The 13,019-nt window shown below is 44.9% G+C and overlaps 1 protein-coding gene and 1 non-coding gene across 2 annotated transcripts in view; one reads left to right on the top strand and one right to left on the bottom strand.

The window, feature by feature from the left end:
• Nucleotides 1–13,019, bottom strand: part of Eepd1 (endonuclease/exonuclease/phosphatase family domain containing 1) — a 116,517-nt gene that overhangs the window by 14,131 nt on the left and 89,367 nt on the right. The window contains exon 4 of the mRNA XM_021172058.1: nt 2,117–2,227. Coding sequence (XP_021027717.1) covers nt 2,117–2,227 — 111 coding nt within the window. The remainder of the gene's footprint in view (nt 1–2,116; nt 2,228–13,019) is intronic.
• LOC115032060 lies at nt 12,333–12,460 on the top strand. The gene has a single exon (XR_003837705.1). It is a non-coding gene; the product is annotated as a small nucleolar RNA SNORA17 (small nucleolar RNA).

Raw genomic sequence — 13,019 nt, 5'->3', positions numbered from 1 at the left:
CTGTGTGTGTGTGTGTGTGTGTGTGTGTGTGTGTGTGTGTGTGTGTTTCAAGACAGGGTTTCTCTGTACAGCCCTGGCTTCCCTGGAGTTTGCTATGTAGACCAGGCTGACCTTGAACTCAGAGATTCCCCTGCCTCTGCCTCCTGAGTCCTGCAACTAAGTGCACGTGCCACCACTGCCTGGCTGCTTTCTTATTTGTAAACTGCTCCTCTAGTTGGTACCTGGACATGATTGCAGGGCTCAGAGACCCAATAGCTGTTCAGTATATGAACTAAAGGTTCATAGCCATGGATGTATGATGCCTGACTCACATTCTGCTTAAAATGATTTTTGGATCTGTGCATCATTAAAGTTAAAGAACTCTTACATGCCATTAATCTCTGAGGCCCAAAATAACAGGTAGCCAGGTCCAGACATGGCTGCAGTCTGACACTGGCAGGGATCCCAGTTCAAAGTCACCATCACCTGAGTCATATCTTACCAAGCCCTAGTTGGACTCTACTCCAGGAAGCACCCCAACACTCACTGTCTCCTTCTTACTGGGGCTGTCCTGGGAGCTGAGGAAGAAGCTCACAGTATGCAGAAGAAATAGCTAAAGCAGAGAGCTCTCAGTGACAGTACTCTGCTGGCCGTGGCTCCCCCTCCTACAGGGAGGTGAGCTGACTTGTCCCTCTCAATGGCTGTAAACTTAGAGAAAGGGGTTGGGATACCCAGAAGTGCATCCACAGATAGGGCTATGTTGCTGGGTCTGCTTTTCTCAAATATACATGAATAACCCCTCACAGATGTTTATTGAATGAATGAATGAAGGTGAATGGACTCTTGGGAGTCACACGAATTTTCATACAGTGAGATCCATGAAAAGGGTTGGGATTTTTGTCATTTTTGTTTTCTGTTTTCTTTAAAGCAGCAGAGTAGCATTATTCTTCATGTGGACCGAAAAGCAGAGCCCTGAGCTACAATTCGGAAGACCAGATGCACCCCACGTCAACTCCTTCAGCCACTGTGAACTCACTGTCCACTGCAAGTCTGTTTCCACCCTAACACTGCAAAGCTAGATAAAGGAGTTACATGCACAGTTTTCAGGAGCCACTGAAAAGAGCGCGATCTTATAGTCAAAACTCATAGATGGATAGGTAATTTTAATCCATTCTACATTTATTATTTGAGTTCCAAGTCATAAGTATCAATCATTTAAATATAACCCATAACATTGTAAGCAGATAAGGAATATTAGAACCTTAAAACATCTGCATTTGTGTAAAGATTATATAAAAACAATGCTTTTTCAATTCAAGTAATTACATGAAGTATTCTTTAAAAGAAAAAAAAAATCTAAGAACCCAGGCTAGGGAGATGGCTGTCAGTAAGGTGCCACAAGCAGAGGGACCTGAGCTTAGAACTTGGAACACATAAAAAACTGGACATAGTGGCCTGTGCCTCTTACTCCAGCCTTGGGGGAGAAGGCAGACACAGTGGATCATTGATTAGCTGAGTCTATTTGAATCTGTGAGCTGTCAGTCAACTGAGAGTCCCTGTGTCAACAAAAGAAAAGGTGGGGAGAAGTGGAAGAAGACACCTGATGGCACACCTCTGTGTGTGTGTGTGACACACACACACACACACATACACAAGAGAGAAAGAGAGCGGGAGAAAGAGGGAGAGAGGGGGGAGAGGAAGAGAGAGAGGGAGAGGGAGAAAGGGAGGGAGAGGGAGAGAGGGAGGGAGAGAGGGAGAGAAGAGAGAATGCAATGTGTGAACTACAGAGCTTGCAAATTCCCATCTAGTGAATAAGGGGTTTCTGAAAGCTTGGCAGGGGTAGAGCTGTGACCTCAGGGTTACAAGGACAAAGGGCAGATATATAGACAAATGCATAGGTGCCCCAGACAGAGTTTCTCCTCCCAAGATGCTAAGTTCCCATTTCTATATGGGCAGAAATTCATTCTTGATCAAAATATAAAAAGAGGCCTAGGGCATTAGAAATGACTAAAAGTTATGGCAGATAATGTGAAAATGGACTATGTATAGTGACAGAAAAAATTAAATCACCCTTGGTTTGGGGGGAAATTATGTTTAAGTACAAAACTTATGCAGGTGGTTATGCAGAGAGGGATACCTTCTGGAGCTGATTCGAAGGCTTCTCAGCAACAATGGACCTCCAGCATCCTCGGGACCCCTTCCACTTGCGGATGTTGGGCAGGATCGGCTGGTTCAGCTCTGTACAGAACTGCAAAGACAGAACACAGGTCAGTGTGTGTGTGTGTGTCCCTATCCATAGCATCCTCAGAAATTAGACACAAATGATTCTTTAAAACCTGCTGACTTTCGTCCCTGTGTTCTCAAAGACCAGGGAAGGCAATACTTAATTAGGCTACTGCAAAATATGGACATAAAAATTTAACAAACAAACAAAAAAAGGATTTGCAAAGAACCATGCAACTAAACACCACCAATTAGAAGGCAAATGTTTATCAGCTGGCAAGCCATCACCAACTGAGGACCCCCTCTGTTCAGACTCCAGCTTAATTCTGAGCCGGCAAACAGCTTCTCTGTCTCCAGGTGACTACCACAGCCTGTGTTCATGTATGCTTGGCTATTTTTATTTCCTTTCTCTTCTTTTGAGATAAAATCTTACCATGTGTGGCCTAATCCAGCTTCAAATTCACAATCCTTCTGCCACAGCCTCTTGAGTGCTGTAAATTACAAGTGTGCACACAGAACTTGCTTATGCACATTCTGTGTCAGGGGGACAGCATGGCTATTCACTGAGCCAAAATAAAACTATACAGATGAGGAGTTGAAGAATTACTGACTGCATAGTACAAAGGGCAGCTCCCTGGACACACTCTTCTGGGGGTGATTTTTTTTAAAGGGACTCTTGGCATTGCTCAGATTTACACTCAGCTTTCAAGATGTTTCACCATTTTGATACTGCTCCTCCCTGTTGACAACCTCTTGTCCCTTAATAGACCCTGTATCACAGCACTCATTTCTCTCTGTTCACCTGCTTCCCAGCAAAATGTGCTCTTGTCTGGCTTTTTGTCTGTGTGTGTGTGCATGTCTGTGTGTGTGTGTGTGTGAGAGAGAGAGAGATCTATGCATTGTGTGGGAGAATAAACACAGCCAAGCGTATCACATGAATGGGGAGTCCAAAGGAGGGTATCTGGTCTTATTTCTTTGAGACGAGTTCCCTCAGTAAGCCTGGAGCTAGGCTGGCAACCAGTAAACCAGCAATCCTCCTATGTCTGTCCTCCACAATGCTGGGGTTACAAGTAGGTGTTCAGGAGGCCATGACCAGCTTTTTGTGTGGATGCTGCTCTGAAATTAGGGCCTCATTTTTGCACAGTGAGAACTCCTACCCACGAAGACATCTCCCCAGCCCAGTTCCTGGCTTCTTTCTTATGAGTCCTGTATACTTCTGCTCTGCTGAGCTATTCCTCCTCAAGCCTATCTAGCCCCACCGAGTCAGCTTAAACCACTCTCTGGAAGGCACCAAAATCTATAGCTCTGTTTCAGAAGGACCTACCTCCTAGGGTTTTCTGTTATTGCTGATGACTTTGTATTTCGAGACATGGTTTTATTATACAGCCAAGGCTGGCCTGAAACCTTATCGTCCTTCTGCATCTGCCTCTGAATGCTGGGATCACAGGTATGTGTCATCACCACCACACCATTGCCTTGCCTGAGTTCTGAGTTGCACTGCTAACCGCCTCTTTAACATTCATGTTAAACCTTAAGCTCTACTTAAGCATCTACTTTTTCCTGTCCCAAAGGACTGCCTACTCCGCAGCCTGAGCCTCATTTTGATGTCTGAATTCCTTTCCTCCTAAGTACTCTGGTTAATCCCTACCCTCCCTGGTCCCATCTCTCCCCACACCCAGAGACTCTGCAGTCACCTGGGTGTGTAGTCTATGTTACTTTTCAGTTCCACTGTTGGGGTACCTTTCAGACTCCAATCTCCCTCATGGAGACACTGTATAGCTTCTAAGCCTGCTACCACCCACCTCAATCCATCCACTAGGCACAAAGGACCATGTCAAGGCCCTACTCTATGGTTCTTCTGTGTGGTCTGAGGAACAGCAGTATCAGCATCTCCTGGAAATCACTGGAAATTTTCTGACAACATCATGGGTCTGCTTGATCAGAAACTCTGGGTGGGGCCCAGTGATGCATCTTGTAACAAGGTCTTCAGACGCAGGGACACAGTAGGTTTGAGAACAGTTGGGGCTGCTTCAGTTCTGCCTAAGCATGGATCCTAGACTCTGCAGAGCTGCAGATAGCCCTGCAGAACACTTCAGCCAGAGCAATCTCCTTTCATGCCCTCAGGCAGCACACAACCACACACCTGATGGTCAAGAGGCAGATTCGAAACTTCTGAATTTTGGTTACTCCCTAACAGAGAAGGTGAAGCAGAAGCTAAGACTTCCGCCAAACACTTGTCAGTAAGTGCTACAGAAAGAATGAACCAGGTGGTGGTGGGAAAACCCAGGAAGTTGACTTTAGATAAGGTTTGATTTACAATCATCGACAGTCTGCAAATGCAAATTCCCCAACAGTGGACTCTGTCAGGCAGTCTGGGCCTCTGTAAACCCTAGGAAGTGTAAGAGGACACAAACGCAGGGCAGACAAACAGGATTCCTCCTGGAAGTTCCTACCTGAGTAACTGCCTCAAGTTTAACCAGATACTTGGCACACAGATGTGTTCTGTGCTGCTGGGTGTTTGGGGAGTGTCCACCCAAGAGTTCAGTCACCAGCAACTTTCACTGGTTTCCTGATTAACACTGCCTGGAGCATAGCGGTGGATGATAGCATTACTACTGGCTAGTAGGGAGGAGAGGTGTGTTTGCGTGTGTGTCTGTGTGTCTATCTCTGTTTCTGAGTGTGTGTGTGTGTGTGTGTGTGTGTGTGTGTGTGTATCTTCTTGGCTGAGAACCATCAATTGGTGAGATACAGTTAGTTATAAACTTGGCAAGATGGAACACCCGAGAGATAAACTCTTGGGCACAACTGTTAGAGCTTCAGGACTGGGTTAAAGGACATTGGAAGACCCACCCAAAATTCGAGTGACATCAATCTCTGGCCTGGGGTCCTAGACTGAATTGAAGGGGAAGCAGTAGGCAGTGCATTGGCATCCATCACTCTGATTCCTGATTGCAGGTGAAAGGGACCAGCTGCTGCCATGCTTCCGCAGAGTGACGTGTGCAAAGAGCACAGAGGGACAACAGAATAAACGCCTTCACAGGGCTGGATAACTTTCCATGACGACATTAAAGAGGAACTCATCAGTGAAACTAAAAACTCAGGCAAGGCACAGCATAGTGGCTTGCACCTGTAATCTCAGCACTAGAGGCAGAAGGACACTGAGTTTTAAGCCAACCTATTGTTGACCAGCAAACCACAAGCCAAACACAATCCTTCATTTTTAAAGTTGCTTCTATCAGGTAATGTCACAGCAATAAAAACAGTAACTAATACAACAGGAAATAAAACACTCCGAAAAATGTGGCTGAGATCTAAGATGTTTTCTCAGAGATCAGAGAGGGAAAACACTTCCAAGCAATCACTATCCTGGCAAGATTATTAAGACCCATGTCTTCACTGCCACCTGAGGCCTCACTATCCCAAAAGCAGAACTGAGGTCTTATCAGAATCTCCACAGCACACAAGTCCCCATCAGGTCACAGCTACTATGGAAGCTTACAGAACTCTGGCATCTGAGAGACAATGTCTACAGGCAGTGGTGTCACAGCCAATAGGATTCTAACCCTGGGGGGGTTGGGGGGGGGTCAGATAGCTGAGGACAAGTGGATCTCTGCACATACCCCAAATTTATCCAGCTCAGGGGCCCAAGCCAGTGGCACTGTTTTCTATGCTCACCGCTCTCAGAGAAGATCTCTGAGACAATGCTTGAGCTGGTCAGAGTGAGACTTCGTGCTAAAGGTACAAATTCCTGGGTGCTGCCCAGCACCAATTTAATTAAACACTGGGTGAGCCTAGCAGTGTGGATTTAACATCCTCTCCAGATGATCTGAGTCTAAAAGCTGATTTCATGGAGGAATGAAAGATACTACATTTTTTGTTAGTTCATATTTTGGTAAACTCCAGAGGCCCTAAAGGGGGCATCATCATTGATCCCGATAACCCACCTTAATTTAGAACATCCGAAACCTGGCCATGGTCATCCTCTCTCAGCCCTTATAATACATTATCCCTTGCTCTGACGTCGTTTGTATGTCTTATGCTATTGAAGACAAGTAATAATTTAAGAAATTGAGGAGATACATTGCTGGCTGAAAAATTTCTATCCCCTATTTTCAGGATCACAGTTAAGTAAAAGGTAGGATTTTCTTATGTTTCTAGGTCTGGAAGAAAGAACTATATATTTGTAACTGGAGATGACTCTTCATTAGAAGTTCACAGCTAACCTACACAGCAGGACACCTCTTAGGTCCTTGCTGCTCAAAGTGAGATCCACGGACCAGTCACATGAACATCAGCAGGCTCCTGAGATGGGCTTCCTCAAAGTTCAGTTTCCCAGGATGAGTAAGGAGCTGGGAAAGCTATAAGAAACCAACATGCCTGCCTTTCCATCAGCCTCACTATGGCAAATGCTTCTGTACAGAGCATCCCTGCCATCTCCACACAGCCCACAGTTGTTCATAAGCAAAGTGTTCCACAGACAGGTGAAGTCCAGGCTTAGGTTTGAGGTCAGGATTACACAGCTGGCAAATGCTGTTGGGAAGGCCTGAAAATATGTCCTGTCTGCTCTATCCTTTGCCTGACAGGTGGGTCAGAGAGTAGCAAGGTCAGAGGAGCTGAGGCCAGGCCCCCTTTACAGAGTCCTTGGACCCCAGTAATACCAATGGGAAAGAAAACAAGAACATCTTCAGAAAGCATGTTGAATATGTAGAATGAAGTTCTTTTCAGGGACAAAGTGCAGTTCTATAATTTGCAGGAAACTGGCCTCAACTGGAGATAATCATATTTAGTGAATTTAGTCTCAGGAAGACTCATGTCACATCACATGCTTTCTTTTATTTGTGGCTCCTAAATTTTATACAGACTTGTAAAATCATGTGTACATATGATATTAAGGTAGAATCAAAACTCTCCAGGGCAATAAGAGGGCTAACAGGAAGGGCAAGGTGGGAGTATGGAACAAGAATAAGCTCAAAGCACATTATATATTCATATTAAAATGTCTTCATGTAACCCAGGGTCATGTATAATGAACGTACACTGATAGGACCAAGAAGCATCTTATAAGCACTCTCAACCTGGACTCTGCCTTAAATTGTTTGATGTCATCTGATTCTTAAATTATCTGCTTTACCCACCCAACCAAAAGGAAGAAATAATAGACCCATGAATACAACTGGGTCACTAAGGCAGGAAGACCAAAACTGACTAATATAACCAACAAGGAAGAAATGATGGGAATCATTTGAGTACCACACTGCCCTATGTCTTGGCAACAGGAGGTCAAATCAAACATCTTTTTTTTTTTTTTTTTTTTTTTTTTTTCGAGACAGGGTTTCTCTGTGTAGCCCTGGCTGTCCTGGAACTCACTTTGTAGACCAGGCTGGCCTNAGCCCTGGCTGTCCTGGAACTCACTTTGTAGACCAGGCTGGCCTCAAACTCAGAAATCCACCTCCCTCTGCCTCCCAAGTGCTGGGATTAAAGGCGTGCACCACCACCGCCTGGCTCAAATCAAACATCTTAATGACAACCTACAAGGTGTCCAGGGCACTGGCATTGGGAAATGGCCAAGACAAAACCTACTGTGGCTGTGACCTGCCAGGTCTGCCCTGGACCAGCTGACTGCTTATCTCTGCAGTGATCAAAGGGCCCTACAACTTGAAATAATTGCCTTGGTCCATGGACCTTTGCACTTTTTAAATTTACTTTGACCTTTCCCACTTTCTAAAATGAATAGTCCTTAATGTGATTGCCCACAGTCGAAGTAAAAATGAAAACAGTGTTCCAACTCCCTAGGAGACTTAAAGCTTCCTTTTGTAGTCAAGGTAAAGAAAATCCTGGCTCTGTGATCAATTTATACATGCATATTGTTAATGGCATGCACAGAGTTAATTGGAAGCAGATCTGGAGTACTGGTAGGCATTTTAAAGCAAACACCACATGGCCACTTCATCCTGCTTCCTGGAAGGAGAGGGAGAGCCGGCTCCATGATGATGGATTTCCAGATGAGTCGCTTCCCTGGGAGGGTGTTTGATTTGCTGCCCTCACTTTGGACGTGACTTCCCTTTGACAATTAGTTTCCCATATGAGGAAGCCGATTTCCTCTGTGTTCCTAGGGTGGCCACTGAAAATCTGTTCTGGTGGATGAAGTACGTGGAGTGTTTTCTCCTTATAAAGACAGATTGCCTCCAAAAAGAGAAGAAGCCCAATCTCAGGTCAAGCAAGGTCAAGGGATTCAACTCTTGTCTGAATATGATACAATATGGCAAAAGACAAGGACAATGCTTGTAGAAATGTCAGTGGGAAGTAAGGGTGTGTCCTTATCTAAATGTTCAAGTACAGGACATAACTGACACTAGAAACTCTTCACATGGTGGCCAAAAGGAAAGAATGGCCAGAGTCCCTAAACAGCATGAGCCTGGTGCATAATAAGCTGACCCCATTAAGTATAAACTTAATAGTAACCATGTTTGCCCTTCTAAATACAACACGGCTATTGTGACGTTTCTCTAAAATATCAAGACTTGAAATTAGGACTCTGAATAAGAGCTCTCCTTATGGATGATATGTTTCAAACTGCTAGCTCATCTCTGTGTCACTGTCACCATTTTCCCTACCTTTCAGAAACAGTTAGAAAACTCCCTTTCTTCTCTCAAGGTCATCAGGCACTAAGGCTCCATCTCACATGGTAGCTAAGACTCTAATGAAGATCTTATGGTCATTTGTTCTGTTCTCATTAAATCTTCAATAATAATGGGTGATATAAACCCAGGTAATTTATAAGGCAAAGACAGAAAAAAATAGGTGTGCAATACCACTGTGTAAAGACCACCAATGATAATATTTCTAGAAATTTCTTTCTAGATTTTTTCCTATGAATTTCATCCATAGATTTCATCTCTCTATTCACACATGCTCTCTCTGTCTGCCTCTGTCGGTCTCTGTCTCTCCTCCCTTCTCTCTCTCTCTCTCTCTCTCTCTCTCTCTCTCTCTCTCACACACACACACACACACACAATTTTTCCTACATCTATAGTCTCCTCACCCTTTTCTGAGACAGCACCTCAGCATGTTGCCCAGCAGGCTAGCTTCAAACATATGATCTTCCTGTCTCTCCTCCCTAGTGGGATTATGGTAGACTGTCCCCCTGACAGGATTATAAATGCCACACTTGGAGAAACTCCCCCAAGCCCACCTAATGAGCTCTCTAAATCACTATTATCTATACCGAATCCCCTTGACAGTGAAAGATTCATTGCCTGGAGATAATGTACGTCATTTGAAGCTTATTTTTCACTAGAAACATTATATAATCATCTAACATGGTGGTAGGAGACCCTCACCCACACCACCCTTACACGCTCAATGTGTTTTATCTGTGTTTCAAGTATCTTGCTTGAACAGCAATATGAACTAGCCAGTACCCCCTGAGCTCGTGTCTCTAGCTGCATATGTAGCAGAAGATGGCCTAATCGGCCATCACTGGGAAGAGAGGCCCTTGGTCTTGCAAAAATTATATGCCCCAATACAGGGGAATACCAGGGCCAGAAAGTGGGAGTGGGTGGGTTGGAGAGCAGGGTGGGGGGAGGGCATAAGGGACTTTTGGGATAGCATTTGAATTGTAAATGAAGAAAATATCTAATAAAAATTGTTTGAAAAACAGGAGCTTAAAGTTATACTGTCTTTGTTTATGAAAACAAACCAAGAGTCTTTGTTTTGCTGTAGACAACTCAGAGGCCTGGGAAGTACACCGCCAAAGCTATACTCCACCTCCCAGAATCTGTGATCACAAAGAGTGTGACATTTTAAAAAATGTCTGATGGGCACAAAAGAGGAGAATTCTCACAAATAAACTTCTTTTCTTCCATCTGGAGACAGACAATACTCATCTTTATCCCTTATAATATCTTTATAATAACATGCCTCTGTGGAGAATTTCTCCTAATGCCAATCTGCACTTGCTAGGACCCTCAAGTGAGTGTAAGCCCCCCAAACAGCTAAGTAGTATGGTTGGTTTTGAGTTTAAAAGTGTCATTTGAACACCAGATTAGAACTCTGTGGAAATGTATGTGCTCAGCAGCTGGGGTGCTTTAAACAAATCCACCAGAATCAAGCAGCACACCACTGCCATCGCCATCACTGGGGTTCTCTTCCAGAATGTGCCCTTCTGGGCCACGTTTGTTATTTAGCAGCAAACCTGTATTCTCACTCCCTTCATTATTTCTCAAAGCTCTGCCTCATTGTAGGGATTAAAGCATCAGTGCACAAAGGCTGGGTGAGACAGAAACACTGGATGCACAGCAGTTCTGGACCACAGATAATTAGGAAAGAAAAAGATTGCTTGCCCAGCCTATGTTGGCTAGGGATGAAGGCTAGGGAATGGAGGTGGAGACACACAGTTAATCAAACAACAGCCTAAAGCAAAACTGGACCGGTGACTCATGCTATGAAGACAGAACTGGAGAAACCTGTGTGCATATTTGCTGCTTTGAAACTGCCTCAGACTCAGATGGAGGAGGCTTCTACAGAGGTAATGTCTGAGCTCCTAACTCAAGAGTAAGAGGAGCTAACTAGACAAAGAAGTCGGGAGAGCATTTGAGAAGCAAAGAAAGCATACAGAACAAGTGTAGTGGAGAAAGCACGAAGAGTTAATAGACTAGAGAGCTATTAGCTGCAGCAGAGACAGCAAGAGCAGCATGAGCTTACAGGGTCCTAACCAGGCTGAAAAGACTCAGGCCCTTGCCCACAAACACCCCTATCATCAACTAAGACTGTGAACAGGGACCCTGCAATCTCAGAGGCTACATAGCTGCAGTACAGAATGCAAGCTGATCTAGTGGGAACAGAGAGGTCAGGCCCCACTGTGGGGTGGCTGCTTATACACAGAAATTCAAGACTTCTCTCCGCTCACTTAGAGGAATGACCTAGTAATTCTTCAAAGACTGAAAACTGGCTGAGAGAGAGAGAGAGAGAGAGAGAGAGAGAGAGAGAGAGAGAGAGTTAGTTTTAGGGCAAATAAAATAAGCTCTTCTTTCCCAATTAAGGCACTAAACTTGTGAGTAATGATTGAAACTAATTATTCTAAGTGGAAGCAAGTCTGAAAATAGCAATGCCTTTTGGAGGATTTTATAGCTATTTTGGGAGAGCTTGGGGAAGTTGCGGGCAGACTGAAGCATATCCCACATCACAGTAAAACATAGGGATGGTCATGCCACAGTTTTCACTGAACATGCTTACCCACACAGTCTAAAGTCTAAATAGCCTGACAAGCAGGCTAATGGTGAAGGCTGAGGATGCGGAGCTGTCTGCTACTTCCTACTGAAATGCTGCACTCCCAGTTCAGCAAAAGCTGTCAAGCTGTGTGTTACAACATGGGACTTGTGATCAGATGTACTCACCGTGAACTTGCACCACATGGTAACACATTTCCTAACGCAGGCCTTGTTGATCTAGACAAGCACAGCCCTTCCCATTTTCAGATTCTCCTTTCCTCTTTGATGTCAGATGAACAGGCTAAGAGAATGGATAACGTGGATGGAAGGAAGAGACTCCCCCAAACCACCCTAAGCAAAGTGATTCACAAGAGGATGTGATAGTAAATCAGACGTAAAGATGTTTTTTTTAAACTCATGCTCATGTATATGTGTTCTCATGAATATTTCCTCTGTGCGTGGAGACTCAAGGAAGCAAGAAAGGGATCAGCTCCCCTGGCGCTGCATTTACAGCTGGTTGTGAGTCACGTGACACGGGTGCTGAGATCCAAACTCAGGTCCTCCAGGAGGGCAGAAAGTGCACTTAATCACTGAGCCACCTCTCCAACCCTATCTGGTTATAGACTTAAGAAGTGCCTGGAAAATTAATAAAGTGGGCCTAGGGGTATATCTGAACACATTTCTAAAAAATAGTAATAATAATTAAATAAGGGGGGATGGGACTGGCACCATCCCAGAGGTTGGGGCTACGGGAGTAAAAAGGGAAACTGAGATCCAGGGACACTAGCATGGCCTCCATCTACTTCCTGGATGCCATGAGGTGAGGAGCCTCCCACCATTATGATGAATCGAGCCAAGGATATGGGTTGAAACTTCCTGAACCACAAGTCCAAATAACTCATGCCTTAAGAGTTGTAGGTCCCTGTCCCTAGAGGCATTGGAGGCATGGCTGCTTTGCCACATGTAGATCAGAGGTAACAGAGAGGAGAGAGGCTAATGCTCAGCGTTCTTACCCATGAATGTCTAAATGATTACCAGAGCCTAACATTCCCCGAAAAGAGGGAGCCCGAGACAACTACAAGTCGTACATTAGGTAGGTCCACATGACCTTCCAGGATATAGGGGGGTGAGAAAGCTGGAGACTAGAAGAACTGTTGTATTTTATAAAAAGAAAAAAGAAAAGGAAGCCAGGGATATGTTTGGTAGAGGCACAGTATGGTGAGGTGGAAGGAGGTGCCTCTGCAGGCCCATGCTGAGGCATCTCTTCCCCCTGAGGTACCAGCCACAGGACAGCTACAGTATAGAATAGTTTATTTAGGGCATGGGAAGGGGATCTGGGAAGAGAGTAGAGACAGAGAGACAGAGAGAGAGAAGAGAGTGGAGAGAGAGAGGGGGGATGAAGAAGGAGGAGGAGGAGGAGAGAGAAGAGAGGAGGAGAAGGAGAAGAGAGAAGAGAGGAGGAGGAGGGGGAGAAGAGAGGAGAAGAGAGGAGAAGAGAGGAGAAGAGAGGAGAAGAGAGGAGAAGAGGGAGAAGAGAGGAGAAGCGAAGCGAAGAGAAGAGGAAAGAGAAGCGAGGCAGAGAAGAGAAGCGAGGTAGAGGAGGGGAGG

Source organism: Mus caroli, chromosome 9 (assembly GCF_900094665.2).
Source record: "Mus caroli chromosome 9, CAROLI_EIJ_v1.1, whole genome shotgun sequence".
NCBI lineage: Eukaryota > Metazoa > Chordata > Mammalia > Rodentia > Muridae > Mus > Mus caroli.
Note: the sequence above shows the minus strand (reverse complement) of the source record. Positions and strands in the feature narration are given on the sequence as shown.